This window comes from Pezoporus occidentalis, unplaced genomic scaffold, assembly GCF_034315485.1.
Source record: "Pezoporus occidentalis ecotype Australia unplaced genomic scaffold, CSIRO_AGI_Poc_V1 ctg55, whole genome shotgun sequence".
Classification (NCBI taxonomy): Eukaryota; Metazoa; Chordata; class Aves; order Psittaciformes; family Psittacidae; genus Pezoporus; species Pezoporus occidentalis.
The window spans coordinates 3008404-3034776 of record NW_026915888.1 but is presented as its reverse complement, the minus strand read 5'-3'; the positions used below and the strand labels follow the sequence as shown (position 1 = coordinate 3034776).

At 44.5% G+C, this 26373-nt stretch overlaps 1 protein-coding gene across 6 annotated transcripts in view; it reads right to left on the bottom strand.

Moving 5' to 3' along the window:
• The window catches only part of FSTL4 (follistatin like 4), a 391441-nt gene that overhangs the window by 163152 nt on the left and 201916 nt on the right, over window positions 1-26373 (bottom strand). For all 6 annotated transcript variants that reach the window (XM_062638106.1, XM_062638103.1, XM_062638109.1 and 3 more), the window contains one exon: window positions 22750-22783. In XM_062638106.1, coding sequence (XP_062494090.1) covers window positions 22750-22783 — 34 coding nt within the window. The remainder of the gene's footprint in view (window positions 1-22749; window positions 22784-26373) is intronic.

Below are 26373 nucleotides of genomic sequence, written 5' to 3'. Positions count from 1 at the left end.
GCACTATGGAGCGTGCAAGGCCACATGGGACTATTCCACGTGCACAGTGGGATGCTGCCACTTCCCTGGCAGGATCCCACACACTTTATGTCCAACAAAAGTAGAAAGAACAGAAAGGATGAGTCTGGTTCCCACAGAAGAAGTTGAAATAATGGAAAAAGCATGATAAAACCATGCGACTGCAGCAATGCTGCGCTGTGTCATTCAAAGCTCCATTAACACAGTTACAGACGGGGCCCTGCAGAGATGGATTTTCATGTACTTCTATCACAAAGCATACTTCAAGAGACAGGGCTCTTAACAGCCTCAGGTTTCATCTGTCTGTGCAGTGTACTCGGTGTTCTAACCTCAACTCCTCTCCACCTCATTTTACGAAGAAAGTCCTCCAAAAGCACAAAGTCAGTACTTACCAACTTGATACGTTTGTGGTTCTGACGCCTCTCCTATGAATGCAAACTCCTACAATTTATTTTGTATGCAATAAGAAATTTGGGGGCTTTTTTTGATGAACACAGCTCTGTAGACTCCACATGGGCTACCCAGGAATTAGGCACTGCTCTCGTTTGAAAAGCAGCAAAGAAACTTAGAGATGCTGCTTTAGTTCACATTGTGAAAGGCAGATGCATTCAGACTCGGACTCGCTCATGTACCCTGAGCACTTCCCCATGGTGATACCACAAGCAACAAGACAGCAACAGCTTGTCTAAGGGGAAACTTGGACCTGAGCATGACTGACTAGATTCCCCTCGAAAACTGAAAACAGGATACAGAAGGGAAGAGGGAATCTAAATGGAGGCAACAGAGCAGCAGTTTTGCATGGTGGGTACAAGAAACAAAACTCTGCTGCAGCGAAGTGGAAGATTTTTGGGCTGAGGTTTATTAGCTACTCCAAATAATAACTCCAAGCCGGAGCTACGTCCTAGACAAGGCTTCCTCCTTGTGACACAGGAGGAATCCTCCCTCATTTCTGGATGCAGCAATTTCTATACAAAACAGGAGAATGGAGCAGAAACATATCCGCAAAGCTGGGATTTATTACACACATTTTGCTGTCTTTAATGAAAATATCAAAAAGAGAACAGAAACAACCCACAGAAAAAGACTTACTACTACCAAGACCAGAGTATTTTGCCATCTATGACAATGCACTCATCAACCCTTCCAATGTAAGCTGTGTTTTCCTCTAGTAGAGCTGTGAGTATTAGCCAGTTTTCTCCTTATGGAACACACTCTTTTCTTGCAATGTTTTCACTGAAAATAAGCAGCACAACAGCCCTGACAGAGGCTGGGCAAGACAGGATGGCACCTGGATGCCCTTGAATCAATCTGAAGGCATTCACAGGGGTACTGAAACGTTTATCACAAGGACACTGTTATAGATGCACTTGCGAGTTGTAACTATGTGGTCTGCCAACACATTAATTTTGTTTTCGTTGGCAGTGTTGTGATGTTTACCACACTCCTTCATTCAGCTTAATTAAATGTCTCCCATCATATTTACTCCAATCACACCTTATTTAGAGATCAGTAAACAGATAGCTGAATTCTGTTATTTATGACGATGTTTGGCTTCACTATAACCTCAGCACAGGATGCGTTTTACAGCCTTCTGTCTTACAAATGATTGAACATAACGGCCACGATATTCCAGACCAAGTAAAACTAACATCCCTTTTACTTCTGGTCCTTTTAATTAACCATCAATTTTTAAAGTTCTAATCAAGCCACTGTACACATACAAAACTTGACTTTAATCCCCTGTTTTGTGCATATGGAAGAAAACACCCTCTAACTTATCTTTATCAAGAGTCCAGCCAGGTTTGCAATGGCACAATGGGCACTCTCTTGGCTAGATGCCTTTTAAAGCTGTCTTTTCCTTTGCTGCCCCTCACAGGGGCTGCAGTGACTGGCAGATATACTCACTTCACATCGCTATTGGTTTCCAAAGTCGCTATTTAAATGTTCAGCAACATCCTTACTCCTCCCACGTGACACCAAAATCAATCCTCATGATGGAAACACTTAAAAGGGGAGAGAAACACGTAACAGGAGTTCTTCTGTTTTAAATAAAGTTCAATCATTGAATCACTTCACCTATTGTATGCACTCCTCAATTTCTAACTTTGAAATGGTTTGACAGGGTTTCTAGAGGGGTGAATGGGTTCCATGTGGAGCCACAGAGAGGGGCTCTTTGCAATCAGGCTTAGCAAGGATGCCAGCCTGTTAGAGAAATAATACATCTTACACCCTTCCTTCTCTGGAACTTGAGCACCTCCAAATAAAGGTGGGGATTTGGTGTTTGGAATCAGAGTTAGTTAAGTTCTTACAAAAGAAACACCCAGTTTCTCCAAGGCTGAACAAAGTTAGGGATGCTTTAACAGACTGTAAAATAGTATTAATTACTTGTGGTTAAACATCTGAGGAAAGAGAATGTGTTACTCAGTTCAACTGCAGGTGTAAATGAATTCTATTAATTCAGCTTATCCTTAATTAAGTTTTATGAGTGTACGAAAAGACCCCATTTTGCTCATATCTCCGTTATGAAGAGATCATTAAGACTCAAGACACCAAGATCAGAGGCTGGTTGAGATCCTGTTGTAAAGCCAGCAAGGCTTACAGCATCTTTCCAATGTGGGCAAAAATCTGTAAGGTGTCACATGCTCATATTGCTTAAACTATGTGTGAATTTCTCTGTCTCCATCACTACTTTTGCTTGGTGCTGTACTGTTTCTACCCAGAAAGGAGACTAAATCACAATGAGCCCCCGCACTGGCATGGTCTTTTCAGAGGGTAAGAGGGGACTCCTACAAGACAGACTTAAAACTGTCCCCTCTGGCAGTATAAAGCCATTCCCGCTTATCCTGTCCCTACTTGCCTTTGTCAAAAGCCCCTCTCCCTCCAGCTTTCTTGTCAGCCCCCTTTAGGTACTGGAAGTATGTTAGAAGGCTCCCTTGAGCCTTTGATCCTTCAATGAGTATCAGTGTGTGTCTATTACTACATTTCATGCTGGAAATATTAATGCAAATTTTCCAAGACAGGATAGTTACTCCCAAATTGACTGCACAAGCCATCCTCGGTAAACTCCTGCACACATTGCCAGACCATTCCTCAAATGAACCCTGGGAAAAGCCTGTCTGTATTTGAAGGAGACCACCCCAGTACATCACTGGTGAAGGCAACACAAACACCTCAAAGGGATGCAGAATGAATTGGAGCTACACATAACTACACAAACACTTGCAGGAATACGCAACAGCAATCGGCAGCAACTAATCCCTCAGAATCCTCCGAGAGAACGGGGAGATTTTTCACCCCCCTGAAACACGATAACGCAAACACAATTCCCAGATGTTCCAGCAGATGAAATCATCTTGTTGGAAAGGTTATAATTATATATGTTAAATGCAGCGGCCCACTTTCAAGATTAGTGATAACGAGCTTACGTTTTTAATGGAGCCCTTCATCCCTAGGGATTTGACGTGAGCTGACACAGGCACTCCAGGATTGCTGCTGCTACGTCTGGCTTCAGACGTGGCAGCTGTTTAATATCACTGCATATGCTGTAAACAACACGCTGTGGTACAGAATAAATCAAGTGTATTTGTCAGAGAATAAAGGGTATTTGTCAGAGGAAGGAGGAGGCTACAGAAAAGCCTCCCTCAACCTTTCACTTTTCCACAGAAGAGCTCAAGGACACACAAAAAAGGATGATCTGCACCTTTAGAAGGCAGCAGAACCACGGGGACCTACAGCACTTTATAGCCTTTTATGCTTCATTTGAGGCAAGGACATGAAATTGCAGCTGGCCGGACCCAACACAAAGACCACAGAGTAGATAAGAGCCCTCAGCCTGCGCTGGGTGGGCAGCAGAGCCCTGACCACCACAACAGATAAGCCTATCGCAGAGTCGTTTGGGTTGGAAGGAGCCTTAAAGCTCACCCTTGAACTACAATGTACAAACAAGACCTTCATTTCCTGCTCTCAAGTGGAGCCCTTGAGGTTCTCACAGGTAACCAGGATGGTGGAAGAGAAGCTATTTAACCTCTTGGTCCTTTGAGCCGTGAGCAGTCAGCAGAACATAAAGACAGAGGGAAAAGCTAGCAAGTCATTACTGGAGACAGGGTACAAAATAAAATAGAAGCAAAAGAGGAAGCCTTCTGATTGGTTTTAATAGGTTTTGAATTAAGCTCCTCAAATTGGAGAGCAGACCTTAAGAGATACACAGAGCGGCAGACCCAGTGTCACCACTACACGTTATGTGAGGTGTCTCTACCCATGGCAGGGGGAGTTGGAACTAGATGATCTTAAGGTCCTTTCCAACCCTAACTATTCTATGATTCTATTACCAATTCACAACAAAACACCCCTGAATGCTGTAACTGAGGTACAGAAGTGGGAGGGGGTGTTGCGGGTTTTCAGTTCTGCATCCTTTACTTCCTTCCTTCCTACAAAGATAAGCTCAAACCACAGAAATCCAAGAGGATTCAACCTTCCTTACACTCCTTCATACACTACCTAAAGACCGACTCCAAGAAAAACAACTTGCTGTTAACACTCTGGTCTGAAGGCTTAGCGTGGCATACAGCCACTCTTTCCTCATCACACAGTTTGAGGCCAAACTAATCAATAGCAGGTTGTTAATGCCAATGAATTCAAGCCAGCAGTTTGTTTTTAAAATGAAAAGTTACTGAAACAGAACTGAATATTGCCTAAATCAAATTAGCTGCAGTAGCTATAAATAATTAAAGCAATAAACCAGTTCATAAACAGAGAACATAATTGAATTAATTTTACTACTACATATAGAAATATCAATACCGCAGTGAGAGATGGAGTGGAGGGGAAAGCAGAGAGCTAAGACGCTTTTGCATCCACAGCCACACACAAGCAGCACAATAGCAAAATGATTGGATATATATAAAAATCAAATCCTAGCAGTAATAGAGTACTTTGAAAGAATATGTAGCTGTTGAGAGGCAGATAACTGGCTCGAGCAGGGAGACACTGTGTACGTGGAATACATTTTGCAGAGCTGAGGGAGAGATGGGAAGGACAGAGCAGGACGAGTTATTGGAGGTAAAACCTTCACAAGCTGTAGATGAAGAGCTGCGCTCATGGTCTATCCCGTGCGATGCCATCACATGCCTTTTGCCGTGTTCCTCATGGCCATAGACAAATCCATAAAATCATAGAATAGTTAGGGTTAAGATCATCCAGTTCCAACCCCCCTAACATGGGCAGGGACACCTCACACTAAACCATCTCACCCAAGGCTTCATCCAACCTGGCCTTGAACACCGCCAGGGATGAAGCATTCACAGCTTCCCTGGGCAACCCATTCCAGTGCCTCAGCACCCTCACAGGAAAGAATTTCCTCCTTACATCCAATCTAAACTTCCCCTGTTTCAGTTTGAACCCGTTACCCCTTGTCCTGTCACTGCAGTCCCTAATGAAGAGTCCCTCCCCAGCATCCCTATAGGCCCCTTTCAGACACTGGAAGCTGCTCTGAGGTCTCCACGCAGCCTTCTCTTCTCCAGGCTGAACAGCCCCAACTTTCTCAGCCTGTCTTCATGCAGGAGGTGCTCCAGTCCCTGATCATCCTCGTGGCCCTTCTCTGGACTTAGGCTTCAGTTTTCTCTCACCTCCTCCAGGTAAACAGCAAGGAACAAATCTGTGCAGTCACTACTGGAAGGGTCAGGAGCAAGTGGGTTTCTGCCATGTCTCCCTGGCTCAAGCATTACTGCATGTACATGAGGTGCAGGCACACGTGCAAGCTCCCAATCGCTGGCATGCCATGCACTGGCTCCTGCACCCACAGGATATGGGGGATCCTTGGTTTAATTGAATGGGAGAGCACAGACAGTTGTGTGATTATAGCTCTTTTTTCTGCCTGGATCTCCTATTCATAGGAAAAACCCAAGCATGCATACCCAGCATCTCCTTTCATGACTGGATCACACATACAAATACCTGCTTCTCCCTCAGACTAAACCAAACCTTTAAGGATGAGTAAGATCTGTTGAAACAATGAAGTACAAAACCAAAGCGATTTTGCAGGCATCAGCTGTGGAGTATCGCTCCAGTACTATGGTATTAACAAAGCCTCCCTCTATTGAAAGAAGTTGCTTCAAAATACCAGGGTAACACTCAGTTACCTCAGGCTGTTGAAATGGGGTTTTATTGGTTTTGAAGGAAGGGAACTGCAGACCCTGCAACCTCATCTCTCACTCAGCGTAAAGCGCTGCCTTCCCCAGAGAGAGCTGTAAGAAGCTGTTTCACAGGGCTCTGTATCACAATGAGGTACAGAGGGAAGGCAGCTGAGGCTGGTCCATACCAGAGGAACATCAAAAACAATTCAGCGCAGCTAAACAGAGAAGTCACACTGACTTTGACAGTGGAGGTCTCTGAAAAAGCTCCACCTCCAGCATACTTGAAGCTGTTCCTTAAATAAAAGGAGGGCTGCTGGAAGGGCACGCAATGATGTCTAAGAGACAGGAGGGTGCTGGTCCTGGAGGCACTGGCTGAGATGCTGAATGTTGTCACTTTAAGCTCGCCCTTGCTCCAGCAGCCGCTCTGTAACACAAACACCACAAAGGTTGTCTCTCAAACCCGGCGCAAGCAGGAACACAAACTTCATAATTATTCATTGCACACAACCGCATCCTTCTGTATGTTCTGCATGATCTCTCCAGCCGTCAGCAGGAGACCAAGCAGCTAAAGGCCAAATCTGCAAACACAGCCAGGCACACAACTCCCACCGCTGCCTCCAGAGGGGTGAGACATGGCTCGGGGAGCAAAAGCAGGTCTGGTGCTGCAGGGTGATGGGAAGGATGCCGGGGGCAGATGGGAAGGATGCCGGGGGCAGATGGGAAGGATGCCGGGGGCAGATGGGAAGGATGCCGGGGGCAGATGGGAAGGATGCCGGGGGCAGATGGGAAGGATGCCGGGGGCAGATGGGAAGGATGCCGGGGGCAGATGGGAAGGATGCCGGGGGCAGATGGGAAGGATGCCGGGGGCAGATGGGGCAGAAAGACATGTTTCTCATGCAGACTTGAGGCTGGTAATACCCTGCAGACTAGAGCACACAGCAACCTTTCAGCACTGATGGGACACCAAAATCTGGCCATGGTACACTGAAGTGAAAATGCCCTGGGCTTCCCTTTGGATTTGCTCTGACGAATGCACCAAAGGATTCGACAGGAAACTCACCTGCTCCAGCCTACACATAAGAAAAACAGTGGAAAACACCAACAAGCACCAGCAGCTGCCCAGCAGCAGAAGTATCTTTTGCAGAGAACAAATCCATCTCCTAGGCACCTGGCCTCCTGCAGTCACTGCCCCATCTCCGTAAATGACTAAATCAAGATTTAGATCAGTAAGCCAGACTAAACCCAGGGCTTTTTTTCCTTCAAAGCATTTGGTTCTCTTTTGTTCCACTCAATCCTCCCTCTCACCCTTCGTAATTGCCACAGGACAGAAACTGTCTCTCCCTGACCCTCCTGCACCTCTCTCCAGCAGCAGCAGCCTTTTCATTCTGCTGCTGCTCCTCTTTCACAAGTGATCCCATTCAACTTCCCTTTAGCCAATAAATTTACTTCCAGAGAAGAGAGCCTTAAAGCTCTTTCTCACAAGCCCTGAAGAATCACTTTCTCTGCCCATCGGCATGCGATGCAGCACTGCAGCAACCAGTGCTTCTGAAAGGTCATGCTCTGCAGATGAAGCGCAGCCAAGGGCAGACCCCGCAGCAGAGACCTCTCTGCTCCAGCCTGGGTCAGACCCAACCTCTGCCCCAACCCCAACCCCCTCCAGCATCATTGATGGGTACAGCACAAGGCCAGAAATAAATAGCCTCATTTTTCAAATGTAATTAGGTTCTCAGAGGCCTCGTGCCTTCATGTAATTTTACATTTAATGTCTGACAGTATCAGGCATCCTTCGGTCTGGGACTATGCCAAGGAAAAGCTCTCTTGGGTGAGGGACCAGAGGGGCACAGCAGATGACTGCCCTCCACTGGTCCCACAAGCACAGAGATCACTCTCCAGGACTCTGATGTGGCAGGACCATGTTCAGCTTCGCATCTCAGATATTTCAATGTTTGATGTCAGTGCTCAAATGGATGCCCCATCCCTGGCAGTGTTCAAGGCCAGGTTGGACACAGGGGCTTGGAGCAAGCTGCTCTAGTGGAAGGGGTCCCTGCCCGTGGCAGGGGTTGGAACTGGAGGAGCTTTAAGGTCCCTTCCAACACAAACCAGGCTGGGATTCTATGAAAGCACTGGGGCACAAGCACCCCAGAGGACTCAGCATCTCCTTGCAGCTGATTCCAAAGCAGTGCCTGTTTTTCCACTTACAACATGTATTAGATCAATTGATACTACTTCCCTTTTAAGCTTGCTTCACCGAAATCATGACAAAGGCACAAAACAGCAACCGAATGAGGTTTGCACACAGAGGAAGTAAATTATTCCAAATCACTCAGACTAATATAGCTTCGGAATCAATAGGAGTATTTTTAACTGAGCTCATAAATTTCTTCTTTGCTTCTGCTACTGAAAGTACCAGAATAGATGGAGCCTCTCAGGCAACAGCAGAGCCTAATTCAGTGCAGAATCATAGAATAGTTTGGGTTGGAAAGGACCTTAAGATCATCCAGTTCCAACCCCCTGCCATGGGCAGGGACACCTCACACTAAACCATGGCACCCAAGGCTCTGTCCAACCTGGCCTTGAACACTGCCAGGGATGGAGCATTCACAACTTCCCTGGGCAACCCATTCCAGTGCCTCAGCACCCTCACAGTTTTGGTTTGCTTCCATGAAAGCTTTGGGGAGACAGCATGCCAGTGTCACAGCCACTGTGCTGTGCTCCTCATCTTAAAACCAAAGTACAAACAGCGAGAGAAGGGTAGCCCAAGCACCTTCCTATGCATTTCCCTCCTCCAGGGGATACCCTAAAACACGCTACAGATTAATCCCACCTAGGGAGAAGAGCTTTCTTCACTCCATGGAAAAACAACACTTCCATTTGTAGACAAGTAACTACACAATTACACACGTGATTGTGGGACTGCGACTCTAATACCAGCCTGACTACCTCGGAGCCTCACATCTTTCCTGCAGGCTGAGTTCCCCAATTCCAGAGGAACATACTAGAAGCTACACCTCGTTTCCAGAGGATATTCTGCTACTTGAGTTTCCTGCCTTTTTCTCTTGTTATATGCACACAACTGTAATTATCTGTAACTCATGAGAGTCCATGTGGTTGGATCAGTAACAGTCTGCCATTGGCAGACAGTGACACGCTAAACCCCAAGACCTAAAGGATTCACTACCACTTTAAGGAAAAAGGCACATCCTAACTATCAGATTACACGAGATGGATATTTGTGACAGTATTATGAAGCACACAGTATGACAATTAATTTGATTTTATCTCAGCAATCATACCAGCTTCGGTGATGTTTGCACTCCAGTGAATCACGTTTTCGTGCGTTTTTTCCTTATCTCAGGATGCAGGAGAAGGAAGTTTTAGGGCAAAGAACACCCAAGAGCATGGCCCAGGCCACCAGCAAAAAGAAAATCAAAAATATCAATTTTAAATCCTAAAAAACTAAAGCAGAAAGCAGAAATAAGGCTCAGACTTCACTGATGCCCCACCATAAATGTACCCCCAAAGCCTCTGCTGCCAGATCAGTGTCTTATCTGAAGTCCTACAGTCAACTGGCATCACATTAAACACTCTCTAAAGTTATCTGTATTTTTGCAACCAAAAATGAAAGATTAAAAAGAGACAGACAAGGGAGATAAAAAATGGCTTTGGGTCTCCCATCCTTATCATAGCAGCTGGCAAACACACATACTTAGAGTTTGATAGCAAGGACTCTGTTTACAGGAACTTTAAAATCAGCAAATTCAGTTTGAGAATAAAGGGAGCTAAGAGAGTATCTGGCAATCACCATTACTGCTCTAGACCTGACAAACAGCTCCTGTGCTCAACAGCTTCTCAACCTTCCTTCTACCTCAGTTGGCCTAATAGAAGATCCTGCTTTTCCCTTCAAATCTTAACTTTCTTATTCTAGTGCCTCATAAATACCCAGCACAGAAAAGCAGATTTTCATCTGAATTAAGGAAAGAGAAGAAGTCTGTGTGCTCTCTCACAGGTCTAACTGAACCTTCTTAAACAAACCCCAACCCTTTAGCTTTAGAGAACTTTCCCAGTAGCTCGTGGGTATATTCCTGGCAATCTCAGATCTTCTTTTGGCCACAGAGCATGCCTGAAGGGAAACACCGGTGGCATCAGCAACCTCCCCACTAATTAAAAAGAATTACTAGCATAGGTGGTATTTTTACAAAACAAACATTTATTTTTACAGCAGCAGCATCTGTAGCATCAAACTGAGAGGAATTTGTTTCCCTGTGATCTAGAGAACGCTTAGCTTCATTGCTAGTCATGAAGCTGAATTTGAGCTCATCCCTTCTCACCAGAAATCAAATAAAGGCCTTTACTGTATTTAAGTCAGCACAAGTCCCAATTTTAACAACTATTAGTTTATCTTATTCTTGCTTATAAGATCTTAAGCTATAAGGAGAGCTACAAGGTGCCTCTTTAACACACCGCAGATGAGCTTTTGCAACGGTGAACTAAAACCGTCTAGTTTGGGGTTGGTTTTTTTGCTTGTGTTTTCAACTGCAAAGTCAACCAAAGCAGTTCTGACCAACCACCTTTAACTACTTTGTGACTGAAAGCCCTTGGAGCCACTAAGGATACACAGTCCCCTGCCCCAGGAGTGACCAGCCTGCACAGGTCAGCAGAGCTTCAAGAGAGCAATCAGGAACCCATCCCCTCATCCTCCTCGGAGCCCTCCCCAATAGAGCACATCTAAAGACAAACAGCTCCATCTCCAAAGCTGCAGAGGAGAATTTTATGCTCACAAAGGAGTGTTTGTTTGAGCTAAGAGAAAGATGTAATATCTAAATTAAGTAAGTGCACTGTGCTTAGCTCCCACTGACAGAGTGGCTGGATATTAATGGCTCTCCCGCTAGAGCTGCCTCTCTCCGGAGAGCACCACGAACATCAGGCGCTTGCTGATCAGCCCATCAGCAAAGGGGACACGCACGCATGAAGCCACGCTCCCCTGCCCGCCTCCAGTTAGCTGCTCAAAAGGAATCGCATTGCTGTTTTGACAGAAATCCTCCTGTCCCATGGGGATACACTGACAGAACGAACACCAGGTTTGGTTTAAGGAGGAGCTGAAAATTACCGCTACAAAAGCAGGAATGGATAAAGGAAACCTTCCACTGGAGCAGCTTGCTCCAGGCCCCTGTGTCCAACCTGGCCTTGAGCACTGCCAGGGATGGGGCAGCCACAGCTTCTCTGGGCACCCTGTGCCAGCGCCTCAGCACCTTCATAGTGAAGAACTCCTTCCTAAGACCTCATCTCAATCTCCCCCCTGTCAGGTTAAAGCCATTTCAGTTATCTCATTCCCACTATTAACTGCTGGGATACCTGAAACTGAAAATAATCCCTCAGGTTTTCCAGAGAAAATCCATGGAAAAGGTCCATGTTTGTGCAAGGCCAGCAGCACTGTTCTCATGATGGGACCAGTCTCTCACCCTCCAGTGAACACACATCTTGTGAAATAATCACATTAAAGCTTCTGCCTGCTGGAAAGGCAGGGGGTGAAAGGCAAGACAAAGGCCTGTAATTATGATTCTATTCTATTACTCTATTATATCTGTTCTCAAATACTAGAAGGTGCTCGCTTAAAGTTGCCTGAAAGATGATGGGGTCACAGCATCAGAGGGAACACAGCTCAGCTATAATAAACATGCCCTGATGAACACGCTTCCTTTGAAGAGAAAACTGCGATGCCTGATACACAGATCAGCAAGGATTAGTTCTGGTGATGTTATTTATACTGGGTGAACATCAAAAGGTGGTAAAGCCATTTTCAGCATTGTCTCACATTCAAACAGAAATCTGTTTGAAGTTCACTCAAAGCCCGATCACTTCACCCGAGTCCCCACACTTCCTATAGATGCATTCGGATGCTGCAGTGGAAACTGCAAACTGTCACTTCCCAAAAATGCTCACTTAGCAATGCCTTAATCCACCTGACCTGCTTTGAATATATATATCTAGAGGTGTCATCCAAATGTGGACCTCCAAGTGCAGGAAGCAGTTATTAGATTTCCCAAAGGAAAAAAGGATTTCTGCTGTCTCTGCTTCTTTACTGCTATCCCCATGTGAGATTTCCCTCTAAATAAGATGTCTCATAGCATTGAGCAGCAGTCTGGGCTTCCAGGATAATTCAATGTACGTCTAAGGGCTTTGAGTTATTCTCCATGTTGTGCCTTACAGTAAGGAGTTGCTCCTTACTGGTTTTAAGACTGTAAGCTGAGATAGTCAGTCCTATATCCTACAGTCTGCAGCCTAGGCCAGGCAGCTCATCATCACTACGGCAAAACCACCTCCGCTTTCCTAAGAGCCTTCTCTCCATCTTTCCCATGACTCTGGCTGCTCACTCCAGCTCCTAGCATCAGGACCCAGCACACCAAATAGTCCATGAGCTCTCCTGCCTGACAGACCCACTCAAGGGGCTCATCCATTTAGCTCAGTTATTGGCTGCTGCTGAGGTTCACTGTTTAAAGCATTATTATATAGTTTGAGGAATAAAGTTCTTCATTTATGAGGGTGTTCTACGGATCACATAAGTAATTTCATTGTTGAACAGCATTAGACATAGCCTGGACCCAGAGTCCTGCACACTGGGGCGAGTTCCATCAGCATCTCAGGGTGCAGACATGGTCACCTCCCACACTCAGTGGTACATCTGCTCTAATCCAGCAACCCTCTGTTTGCACAAACTGTTTGTTTTCCTATACAAATGTCTCTGGCAATGGATCAGCCCTCATTGACACGGGTGCCAGCAGAGTTGGACGTGTTGATAACAGCTGAGAGGCTGCATAGGGCTGCTTCCAATTTCTGGCTTCACTGACTCTATTCCCAGGGAATAAGGTTTGCCACAATGTTGACTCTGCTAAAAGCAGCTGATCAACTTCTGTATGTAATGGCCAGTAAGAGCTAAAACCTAACTATGACTATCCTATAATTTAAGGAAAACTAATAATGCAGGGGAAATAAAGATGGGTAAAGAAGAAAGCACAACTATGGCAAACGAAAGAGGAAACTCAAAAAGTAATAAATCAAAGTAACTACAAGAAAAGTTACTCTTATTACAGTCAATTCACAACACAGAATTCCAACGGGAGAAGCAAAACGAACAGAAGAAGGGGCATCGCAGGCCACTGCCAACCTCATGCAGCTGCAGTGAGAAACTAAACTGAAATCTTGTAAGAAATGACATTTTGAAGAACTCCTGCACATGGAAAAAACAGGACTTTTTCTTATGCTTTTTATTTCCCAGGTAAAAGCAGAACTTCATGCTATTACCTGCGGGTAACTTCATGCTATTACAGGTGGGTTTCAGCTGTGGCCTTTCCACCAGCTCTTGCACACAAGCCACAGAACAGACGTTTATTGATAACCTCAACAGAGCCAGACCAATGCGCTGAACAAATCCAAAAGCCAAAACCCAACCTACATCTTTGGAAAGAACGGGCTTTGAAATCTACAGGTGCTACAGGTCCAGAAGCACTTTTCATACATACTAATTCTGGTAAAACACGTTATTAGATGAGTCTCATAATACATGTGAAATAGTTTTATACTCAATCAGAAGGAGCAGCTGGGCTGAGATTGAGCCCTATTGATTGTCACATCTTTGGGGCCACTGGAGAAGGATTTAGACATTCAGCAGAGAGGAGGAACATTTTAAGCTCACCAAAACTGAAAGAGTAAAAAGAGCCATCAAAAGATGGACTCCCTGCATGGGAGAGGCGAGGATGGAAAGGAGGAGAAGGCGACAAGATGAGGAGCACTCTCATGCTGCTTCATACACACACATAGTGCCCATCTTGTTGTAGGCAAAACAAACCAATGCACTTCAAAAGATCTCATCAAACACAAGCAAGCAGCATGGCATGGATAAGTATCAACTGCCTCATGACAAACAGAAATATTTATGGAAGGGTATTAAACTTGGATTACTTAGACATTGGAGCAGTTGCAGAGTCGCCAATCAGCTCTGCTGACTAAATACATATTTATAAATGCTTTAGCTGTTTTATTTACCCAATGGACCAAAATGGCTTATTCATTCTGTTCTGGTTTTATTTTGGTCTATCAAATACACTAAATGTGCAGTTAGGTGCATAATAAGAACTCCTTTAGAAAAGTAATTGCATTACCTTAGACACAGGTGATTTTTCTTTCCCAGACACCAACTGGACCATTTCACAGGCTCCTACGTTCTTAATAAATAATATATTTAACACACACTAATTACTGAGCTGAAACCTTGCTTACAAATGCAAAGTCCAAAGGAAACATTTACAAACAAAGCAGAGCCCACTGGAAGAAACACACTAATTTCAGCAGAGTATTTGCTACAGCGGCAGCCAGGGATGCGGTTGCGGTACCAACCACCTCAAAGGTTCATTCACCACAATGAGGGTGGTAAAATCCTGGCACAGGTTGCCCAGAGAGGTGGTGGATGCACCATCTCTGAAGACATTCAAGGCCAGGATGTGGATCTGAGCAACCTGATCTAGTTGAAGATGTCCCTGCCCATTGCAAGGGGTTGGACTAGATGAGCTTTGAAGGTCCCTTCCAACCTAAACCATTCTATGATTCTGCAGGAACTGGACACGGTAGAAGATAATGGACCCACAAGGATGCTCGCGTCAGCCACTGCTAATCCAGGCTGACAGCTCAACATGCTGCATCTGCCACAGGTAGAGGCCACAGGCACTTTGGTCTAAGTGCCTGAGCTACAAGAGCACAAAGAGGGTAATTTTTGTCTGTTTTATCTCATATTTGGGCAGCGAGTTGAAGCTCTGAAAACATTAACGTAATTGTGCTCCCTTATGGCTAAAGCTCAGCTCAGGAAGAAACGGCAGGCTGGAACCTAGTGAGTCTGTAATTGAATACATAGCATGCTTTTATACATTAAGCAGACCAGCAGCACATTCACACACCATGACTCTAAACCCTGACTGAGCCCAGATGTGATCCTGGACTCTGGGCTTTCTGGCTCAAAGTCTGAGTTAGTTATTCTGCTAATGCCTGAGACATGCTGCATAAACAGACTTAAAGAGTATTTGCATATTACATTGTACCACTACTATCAGAAACATCTGCTGCCACTTTCTTATTCAACCCTCACAAAGAAGTTTATTCTGTAAATGCTCTGAAGACTCAGGGTTTCCAACATGTTTTAGACTTCCAATATTACATGCAAGCAGTGCGTGCCCTTTCCATACGAGAGGGGCTCTGCATAGCAGTATTTCAGCATAATCAGGCAGCTGAATAGAAAAGTAGTATTTCATACAAATAGCAATGCTCCACCTAAAACTTGGGCCAACACAACTTCAAATTTCACTTATAACGCGGCTGCTGCTGAGGATGCTAAAGTCAATAAAAGCCCATTTGAAAGCCTCTCCTCTTGTTCAAGACAGGTTGTCTTAAAAACCAGTGCAAACCAACCCTGCTTTACTGGTCTGGGTCAACAGGATCTAAGCGCTTTGAAGGGGGTGATGGTGCCCCCAAGATGGGGTTTATAGGATGAAGGGGTCTCTTCCAAAACACTGCCCAGTTTAGGTGGAAAAAGTAGAGAAGCTCAGAGCCAAGGGATGTCAGGGAAGGGAAAAACATTAAAGCGGTTATCTCTTGGGGAAAGACAGGTAATTTACAGGCTGTGGAGCACAGAGAGATTACGGATAGATGTGAAAGAGAGTGAGAGATTGCCCTGTGGAAGAAAACTAACCTCTCTAGTAAGTCTGCATCAAAATTTGGCATTCGAGCTGGCAAGGAGATCATCTTAGGCAGGAGCTGGCAGCAGGCAGCACCATGACCTGCTGGGACTCATCTCCTCCCTGACAGCACGGAGGATGCCCTTGACGTGCCACACTGGGAGACACAGGCACGGAGCACACACTGCCAGAAGTGCCCTGAAAGGTACCTTGCTTGGCATGGACCAGAAAAAACACCCTCTCCATTTAACTCCAGGAAATAGGCTCATCTGTCTCCCAAAGTTTCCAAATACTGATGAGCAGGATTGAGCTACCTTCCAGTTTGGTCACTCTGTGTTTTCTGCCGCCTCCCTCAACATGGCTGTTAACCTTTTTTTTGCATGCTTTTGACTTAAAATTCTTGCACAGCCTGAAGCCAAAGTCTGTTCAGTAAACCCTGCTGTTCACTGTCCCATGGAGCTGGGCAGACAGAGCTGGCTTCATGGTGTATACTCCAGTCACAAGCTTTAAGTCAGCAATTCACACATGATGTAATGATGTGAAAAACCCTAAACATCTCAAGAGATTCTAGATGCCTCGATAAGATGTAGTTCAAGGAGCCTTCTGGACCATGCCAGCAGGTAAGGCCATAGCTTTGCTGCAGGTCACTGCAAGGTTTTGTGCTCTGCTGTAAATGAGCGTCACTGATGGACAAATCCAGCATCTTCCACTAAGCAGTGGAGCTAACTGCAGTCTGAGATGTCTAGGTTTAGGATCTAATACTGCTGTGCAATATCTACCCATGGGTATGGGCATGCAACGTGAAGAATGCAAGCAATGGCAGCACCCTGCTCCTTTTTTCTTAATAACCTCCTTTTGTGCAGCAAGAAGTCATAAATGTGACTGATGTCCAGAGTGTCCCCCACGTGCTCAAATGAGAAACTGGGACTTCTTAAAACATGGGGCATGACCAAGCAGGGCTGCAGCATGGCACATCGGTCAGCAACAGCAGCACAGGCGGCTTATGTGGCTGCCAAATGAGCACAGTTCATTCTGCTGTCAGATGGAAAAAGAGCGATGCCTTCGGGCACATCCAGCCTCAGCACTCTGCAGGGAAGATGCCAGTTTATGAAGTATGGCAGCATGGAACACACACATGTAGCACTTCACCTCTTCCTGTAAATCCTCACAAAGTCTCCTAGCTTGTTGGCTTATCTCCATCCTCTTCCCCTCCTCACCAGGGAGCTGAAGTGTGGCCACCTCCTAAGCTTGCCTACAAGCTCCTTCCTCTGACTCGCTGCTGGTAACTGCTGCCTGGTTTCCTGCTGCTCAAGTTTCACTTCCAGCTCCTCCGGGTCCATCAGTTTGCTGCTCCAGCAAAGCCAGGTACTATTACATTTACTGGCTAAACATTCCTGCCCATTCTGCCATGAACGGAATTCATTCCTCCTCCTGCCCACAAGTACTTCACTGCAGAAAGTGACTTACCAATTTACAAGAGACTTAAGCCTGCAAAATCATTCTGCTTCCAGCATGTCAGAACTGGGCATGCAATGGGCTTCCTGCATCTACTGGCAAAGCTGGGCTAAACCATGGCTGCATTGACCTTTGCAGAAGTAACCCACCCAAATGAACCAACAGTCATTTGGAAGGCAAACATGACCCCTAATCCAAACAGTGTTCATCCTAGAAAACAGCTCCCTGGCTAAGCTGAAATTCACTGCTCAGTGCTTGCAGCTACTCATCCTTGTCCAGAGTCCCGTACACGTGTGTGCAATACCAACAGCTATAGTAAGACTGCCTAGGAGTATCTGTATTATTGTTGAATTTACTACTGTACCTAACACTGGCTAATGAGTTGATTATTTGGGGTTCTTCCCCCGCCACATGGTTTTACTCCTCTGTTAACTCTTGTCACTTAGAACCACAAAATATGCCAAGTAATAACACCATGGCTGACAGATATATGGGAGAGGATAATTTTGCCTCTCCCTCCCTTCCAAATTGGGTTAAATAAAATCCAAGCTAAAAAATGCCTTGGGCAGCTCCTTGAAACCATTTTTACCTTCATTATTCCTAGCCAATTCCCTGCCAACACTGCAGAACTGGGCATCCCCGCTGCATCATGTGTTTGAAGAGTAACATTCAAGTGGGATGAGGTACAGAAAGTGCTGAGCAGCTGCAGTTTCTCAGACCTAGAAAAAACAGGAGCTAAACACCAAGTTAATATTCTGAGCAGCCAAATGCCCTTCCCCAGGTAACAGACTGCCATTCACTGACAACAGATGCCCTGACAAGCCAGAGATATGCATACACGTATGTATATTTATCATATCATATAATCTGGATGTCACTTGGCTAGGCAATCAGTCAAGATCCTGGAGGTAGCACTGCTTCCAAAGACCAACACAGCTACTGGCCTTTGGTGGGTTTTACCCAGGTCATAAGGAACAAAACCAAGTTTCTTGGACTCTGCCAATGGGAAAACAACGGGATGAGAAGTGAATAGGTGATTTACTACCAAAGTAATTACCACTGATCACTTCATTTGGCTTCTGAAAGGATTGAGGAGAGAACCTTGCCATCCTGCCAGGTTTTGAGAGCCTGCCATCTCCCACGGATAGGTAAAAATTTCAAATGTGCAAAAAGAAAGAAGGAAATGAACAGAATTTCTAAAGGACTTCACCGCTTTATAACCACGACTCAGTTTTTCATCGAGGACATAAGAACTGAAGTCAAGTGGCAAGTAATGAAGTACTTATTAAGCTGTTGGCTGGATCTTGCACCACTACTAATGTAGCCCTAGAGACGTTTCAGTAAAACTATGGCACCTTGGAAAAGCTCAGGGTGTGCTACATTCTACTGCTCCTCACTGCGGTTAGGGAACACACTGTAACAATGAGGATGGTGTTATCTTAATATATACACACACATAAACAGGACATCCACAATCCAGAGTTTGTGAATACTTCAAAGAGGTTTTAGCCTTTTAATTCAAAGCAGATAAAGTTCCTATCTTTATGGCAGTGGGATGTCACCTGTCGGAATAAATCTGGAGATGCATCTCCTTTAACAAGATTATATGGTCAAACAGAGTGGAAGCAATCTGCTCTAACATTTCTTGGCTGAATGGTTTCAAAAGCATCTTTTGACACTAATTTGTTGAATGGATGATTGCGAGCAACATAAAAACAAATTAAAAGTTTTAAGTGCTTGGGCTAGATCCTCAACTACTGAAAAGCAAAGGTGGGCCATTAAATTCTGCATGGCTTTGCTCATTTGTAGCTACTGAAGATCTGGTTCTTCATGCTTAATGCAACTATACATCTACTTGAGCACAGAGTTATACCCAGCAGACAATTCATTCTGGTAGTCAGCATCCTTCAGCCCCACACTGCCAACAGGAATCGGAGTATTTGTCAGCTCCAGAAGTCGCAGAATTAGTGCCTATGTTCTTGCAACTAAAGCAGCTGGGGAAGCCACTAGAGGCCCTGTTCTGCTCAACATGGAGAATGTGATGGACGTGAATGCATATGGTTTTACATACATAAATGATACAGTCTAATTTACAGCAACAGGTAAGTATTGCACATTCATCTACACTCATTACACAGTGAAAACTCACCTACCTTTAAAATCAAGCCTGGCCACTGTCAAGGCAATTCCTTATAGGTGCGCCCTTAAGAGCTTCTTCCAATTTACCATAAACCCTTTAGTCTCCCTATTTTCTGCTGCATGCTACTCTCCATCCTTTCCACTAAATCCCTGCTGTTTCCACCCAATCTGCTGCTTTTACCAGCTCTCTACTCCAGTTTTGCTCTTCCCCACCTGCTCTTGTGCTCTATTTCACTGTCTGGGGCAGCTGATGCAAAGATGCAGGTTATTAACTTTTTTGCTCAGTTTCCCTTTTCTGTGCACTAAGGGCAGGTAGGGCACAGGAACAGCAACAATGCTAACACCTGAAACCATGTATAAACTCATGGAGTGAATAATGGAAGAATGTTTAGATAGAAATGGGAAAGAAGACTGAATGACAGAAAAAGAAAGGTATGCCTGCTCTAACCTGCTACCAATTTCAGTCTAAAAGAGCAATACAAAGATGGTATTCAAACCCTGTGCTTGTTCACTCCATGCTGGGTCTTCTTGAGTGGACGGGTTGTGTTTTGTGGGTTTGTTTGGCTTTGGCACCTCACACCACACGCTATTACATGAGCATAATGCAGATGGAAATTGCAGTGGGTTGCATGCATGACCCACTGAGAGCAAAATTTTCACTTAATGAGCTTAAACTGAATTTAGGGAAATAGTCCTGCAGCTTCTAATCAACGACCAGAAGGAGCTTTTTGTTAAAAGATCATTATTAGTCAAAAAGGGTAATTTCTGAGCACCAGTTGGGCATCCCAGGAACTGAACGGATCTGCAGCCACTCATTCCCATTTAAATTCAGGAGGAAATCAGTCTTCATACATCATGGTGGAAGTTGGCTGCCAGCTAGAGTCAGGGAAGCATCTCCCTTCTGTACCACAGCAATTAAAAGATCATGTCATTACAGTTGATCTAGCACCCACAGAAGTCAAAGGAAAGCCATTCATTGATTCTAATGAGCTTTGGAGCAGCTTCAAAAGTTCTCCAGCATATGTAGTCCTGACATTTTGGAAACCAAAAGCCTCCCAGTTTAACTGCACTCATCCAGGGCTGAAACAGGGAAGAAAGTATTTCCACACTTACAACAATCAAGGTTTTGTTTCCTTTGAAAGAAAAGCATCGGCTTTCAACGGAAAGGACTCAAACCTTTTGTCCAAACCCAGAAAGAGCCGGAAAAGCATAAATCAGTGTTGCCCCTCCTTTCACCAGCAGCTCTTTTTAATTGTCCTGGCTCATCCCTGGACACGAGATAATGAAAGCAGGCACAGAGAAAGTTTGCTGCAGCTCTCACCTTTGTGGTGCAGATATTTAAGAGTTTTTCAGCTTCCCAACAAAGCCACATCCTCCACCAAGGGAAGGGAACAAGCACAACCCCCTCACCCTCAACCATTTCCCAGTCATTTCATTTCCTCAGGTACAAACTATTATCCACAAAATCACCATTTTAGGGAAAAAAAAAAAAGGCCTGAATCTTAAAATTAGATCCTACCATAGCCCCAGATTCATAATAAATCCTTTCATGTGCATAACAAACATTTCAACCCTCTTCTTTTTCCTCGCACTGAGTGGTATCTGCTCGGCACACATTTTAATACTGGAGAAGCTGCTGAAGGAGGCTTTTGTTGAATTATTTCTTAGGCACTATTGAGGGCTAACTCCAAAGAGGAAGATACTTAATCATTGCTGAAAATCCCCAGGTTGCTCTGCAAATCCACAGGCTTTTGTGACCAGGGTGTATTTACTGTGTCAGCATTTGCTTGACTTCTGAGGAGTCTGCAGTTCTTCAGAGATGATTATTCCCACTGTGGCAGTGAGCATAAACCCAATATATCTACAGACCTTAACACCCCAACTACCACCCCCTTCGCTCCATCCGTGGATCTAAGCAGCCTTCTGACAGAGAAGTTCATTATATTGAATGCATTTCTGAACAAAGGTATGGTTTCATCGCTCTGAATGGAAGTCAAGCCTTACTCATCCTGTGAAGGCAGTAAGAAACCAGTCTAATTGAGCCTGGAAAGTTCCCATCTAGAGGCACTGCTCTCTAAATCCAGCTATAGCTCTGAAGTAACGTTTTCCAAGCACCCACATGATCTTATAAGCTCAGCCCCACTTTCAAGCATTGCTGTATTTAAGTTCTTGTAGGTGTTGGTTCCTTTCAGTGGGGAGTAAATCTTGAAGACCCAAACTGTATCAGAAACAGGACTAGAAGTACTTCCACAAAGTTTTAGTCAGTAAGGCCACTTCCACAACTCTCCTTGCATTCAGGATTCAGTCTCCTGCCTATAATCAATTGCACCACCAACTCTACAGCCAGAGCATGACTGAAATGTTTCCACATCAAAGGTGCCAAGATGCTCTCCTGCATCTCAAAGCAGCCATGATCCACCCAAGAGCCCTCCTCAGGCTGAGACCAAGGCAAGGCCAGTAAAACTGGATTTGCTCCTGAGGAGTGGCAGAAGTCTGACCAGACACACACGTATGCTGGAAACCTGAGCTAAACAGATTTCACCTTCAGCAACAGGCATATATTTGATGTCTTCAAGCCTCTCTGCTGCCTCAGCCTCACAGCAAAAAAGAAACAAACAAAAACCATAGAACACAACCACACAAATAACCCAAAATGAGATTATTTGCCCAGGTGATGTTACCCTTGGACCCGACCTCTTTCATTTATGCAGTAAACAGCGGTAGTTACTTCTTCCCAATACATGGGATTCCCAAAGCAATTAAAGCTGCTGCTGGAACAGGACAAGGGAACACATCAATCTGTTGAACAGGGGAATGCCTCATGTTCTACAGACACAGATGAGGGAAGCAACTCCCTGACCCAGAAAACATCTGCTCAACAAACCCAAAATTAATGATAGCAACGAGCTCCTTGATGGCTCATTCTCACCCAGATGCTGGGAACCATCATACAGCTACTCATAGTAGCAGCCAATCAGTTACTAATGCAAAAGAGTTGACAGGAGCAGGATGTGGGCTCAGGGTACCAGCGCAACCCAACAAACCTTGACTTGCATCCCCAATGCCATGATGCAGTTCTGTACTGAAAGAAGATGTTTCCATTGAAACAAGAACCCAATAATCGACAATTTGTGACACTAAGGACTGCCAAGTGAGGATTAGGAGGCAGCCCTTCTGAAATCCCATAGCAGCATGCTCTTTCAAGTGTGGAAATGCTTGGTTTTAAAAGTTACTGTAAGAACACTCAACACCAGCACACAGTGGAAGAAAAGTCTATTTTTTCCTACCTTTTCTTCTTGTAACTTCAAACCTTCTGGAGTCCTATAAAGAAAAAGAGACATTTTTTGTGGGTTTTGTTGTGATTTAGGTTTTTTTTTTTGTTGTTGGTTTGGTTTTAATACAATAATTGCTCAAAGGCAGCATGAACAAACCCCCCTAAAAACATCAGTCATTGTCCCAGAGCAGCATCTACGAAGCTTTACACAATAACTGAGGAGTAATTATAAGCATGTATTTCAGTTTGCCCACAGGTATTTAATGGATCAACAGATCACCTAAAACGATTCCTCATTCTTCATTCTGTGATAAGTTACATGGTAGAGCACAGCATCTTTCTTTCAAATGGATTTTTCTTCTCTTATTGATGTTAAAAGGGAGCAGCTAGGAGGGTTATTATTACTGTATCAAGGATTTAGGGCTGGGGAGGGAGGAGGCAATACAGCTATTTTTAGCAGAGGCATGTTCAAATACTTGAATAATTTCAAAGCAACCCGACTACTCATGCTTAGAGCCTTCAACCTTTACACACCTACATGATTTGCCCTATTTCTTGCAAAGCATCACTACTATCTATGATAAACTTCTTTTAAAGAGACACTGCATGAAGTCTCAAGGGGTTGTTGCGATCCCAAGCAACACAAACTACTTACACTAGTGGCAAGACTCCAGAGGAATACGTATTTCATTCCCAGCAATAGCATTATTTATGGGTTAATTACAAATACTAACATTTAGCCATCAGTCAAGACATTTGCTGTATCAAAAACAACAGAAGCACAGAGGACTCAAAGACCATCTTGCCTGGAGTCCCGTTGACCTGGACAGTGCCTACTGATGGGTGATGCAGGATTAAGCCCACTGAGTGCAAGCTCTCCAGACCCCTGCCAAAAGCTTATAAGGGGCTTCTTACTCCTGTGGATGTGCCTTAACCTCATTCCGTTCCCTTAGTGCTCACTGTTCTCAGATGTTTGTTTGTCAGAAAAGGAAAACAAAAAAGGCTTGTTTCTCTCTTGCTTTTGATAGGAAAATAACACACAGCCTCCCCAGACATCTAAGCTTTCTGCCCTACCTGATGCTTATTATGGGTTTATTTGTACTTTTTTTCTCTATAATAAAGTACCTCCCTGCAGACCACATTTAGACAAAGAGAAGTGTTGCACATCTCCTGAAACACATCCACAATCCTTTCCGTGGTACACAGCACCCTGCCACAGGGTAATTGGAAATAAAGCAATCTGCCACTGGAGCACAGGGTAAAAAATACAGACTTTATCCAAGTGAAAGAGAGAAATAAACAATGGGGGGGGGAAATCAGCCTATGGAAACAACAGTATCTGCTCACCTAACTCCTGAAGGCCATAATTACCTCTCTCAACCGAGTACATCAGACAGCATAGGGTAATTCAGAATGAGGGGGTTTATTCCAGGATGCAATACAACACAGACTGGATGCTAAGGTGTCGTAGCTATTTCTATGTAACAGATACTGCTTTCTTTCCTCCAAGTGACCAGCAAGCTGTCTTTCTCAAAGCTGTCACCAAACTCAAGAAGGATCAGAACAGCAGACATGGTTTTGGCACTCCCTAAGTCAACTGCCCCATCCCTGTTCAAGGCCAGATTGGATGGGGCTTGGAGCAAGCTGCTCTAGTGGGAGGTGTCCCTGCCCATAGCAGGGGGCTGCAACTGGATGAGCTTTCAGGTCCCTCCAACGCAAAGTATTCCATGATTCTATGAACTTAGGGGAATAAACAAAATGTGGGTATTTGCTTATAGAAATACTAAGTCTTTACCCACTGTACGATGCTACCTTAGTGATCTTCAGAAAGACATAAAACGGCATTCAGGCTAAGTACAGACTTCAAAGGATTTATCCCCTTGATGCAGCAGAGCTGAGCTGCACAGACAGCTGCACTCCAGGGACCTCTCAGAGCTTTTCAAAATATTAGTTTCAGAGGTGGGGCACAGGATAAAAATTCACATAGAGCCTGCTATCATTAAACCCATGTACATGTAATGCATGCAAAAGGGAAGAGTACTTTTAAAGCTCCCCCGAGTCCCTCTCTTTAACAAGCTGTTTGAATTCTCTGCAGTTCAAAAGCTTAGAAACACTAAAACTAATTACAACTATTACATTGATCAAAAGGGGGGAAAAAGACACTCACTTTATAAAATTCAAGTGTCAGCTCACTTGTACTAAATACCCTTTTGGTACTTCCATGTCTGCACAGACATCGTCAAAAACAAAGGATGGTCTTCAAAGGTTCCCTTCTTTTACTCTGTTCCCCTTATAATTGTACACCCTAATGAATATAAATTACCCAAAAGAACAGATGCAGGATTCAGAGGAAAAGCTTGTTAGAAATGCAATGGGAGGAGAGGGGGTCAGCCTGCGCATCACCACTTCTCATTACCTGGGAGCACTTGGTACATCCCCCCAAAACCTCCCTTTCAATGGAGAAAAGGCACTGAGAACACTCAACATTTCAGGAGTACACAGTGAAGTGGGAAATACACCTGGCTTAAAGAGCAGCCACAAAAATCCATCACCTCCAGGTAGACACACAACTGTGGTTTCTATCCCTCCAGTAAAGTAAAACTGCAGGAAGGGCTCATTTTTCTTAGTTTGCTTCAGCCAAAATCATTTCTCTCTTCTGTAGCACAGAAAAGAAACGATGCTAATTTCACTCCTTGAGGGCATGTTGAACATAAGACCTTTCTATTAGTGATCTAATATACCACTAAGAGACATTACCAGCAAGTCTGGCCACAGGCACAGCGCCGTGTATGGCTTGGGCAATCTCTTCACAGGAGAGAGGAGTCACCCTTTCTTTGAAGTGCAAGATACTGCTCTCAAGTTGAAAAGGAAAAAAAATCACACTGAGGTTTTAATAGTGTTAGTGGTAGAGAATCAAACTATTTGGATAAAAATGACACTAAAGTTCTTGGATGCATTGCCTGAAGAATACTCTCCTGCAGAAGCCATAAAGCAGATGGTTATAAATGAGGCTTATTTCATGGGCAGCATTTAACAACTACAAATTCCTTTAACTAAAAATCTAATTTTATCAGAGCATAACTCATAGGCTTTGAAGGGAAAAATTGGCTTCAGATTCCTCATTCCTTCTAGAAAGCTTCTTCACAAGTACCATTATAAGCAGCATTTCATTAATGCAATACAAGGGTTTTATTTGTCAAGGTTCATGTTTAGCACCTATTTGCCTGCTTTTTAATGTCAGTTAATTGAATGCAGAAGAAAAGGTCCTTCTGTTCTGTACCTGAAATGCCTAATCATTATGTGCAAATTGATGCAGTGTGGTTTTGCTCTAGTATTTGGTTTCACCAGACGTGTAGCTATTGAAAAAGTGCATCTCCAGAAGATGAACCAACCCAGCGCCAATGGCTGAGAGGCGATGTAGTGTCATCTAGTGCAATTACTAACCCAACCTGGACCTGGAGGACTGAAGAACAATATGAATCAGAACTACAGCTCACTCCCTGTAGCTGTCATGCGTTGCACAGGCACCTGTGTGAACCTCCTGCCACTGAACAACAAAGCCCTTTTCTGTTCTCACAGGAGGGGAACGCCAGTCTTTCAGAAGACAGCATCTCAACGTCCTGCACAGCTGTAATAG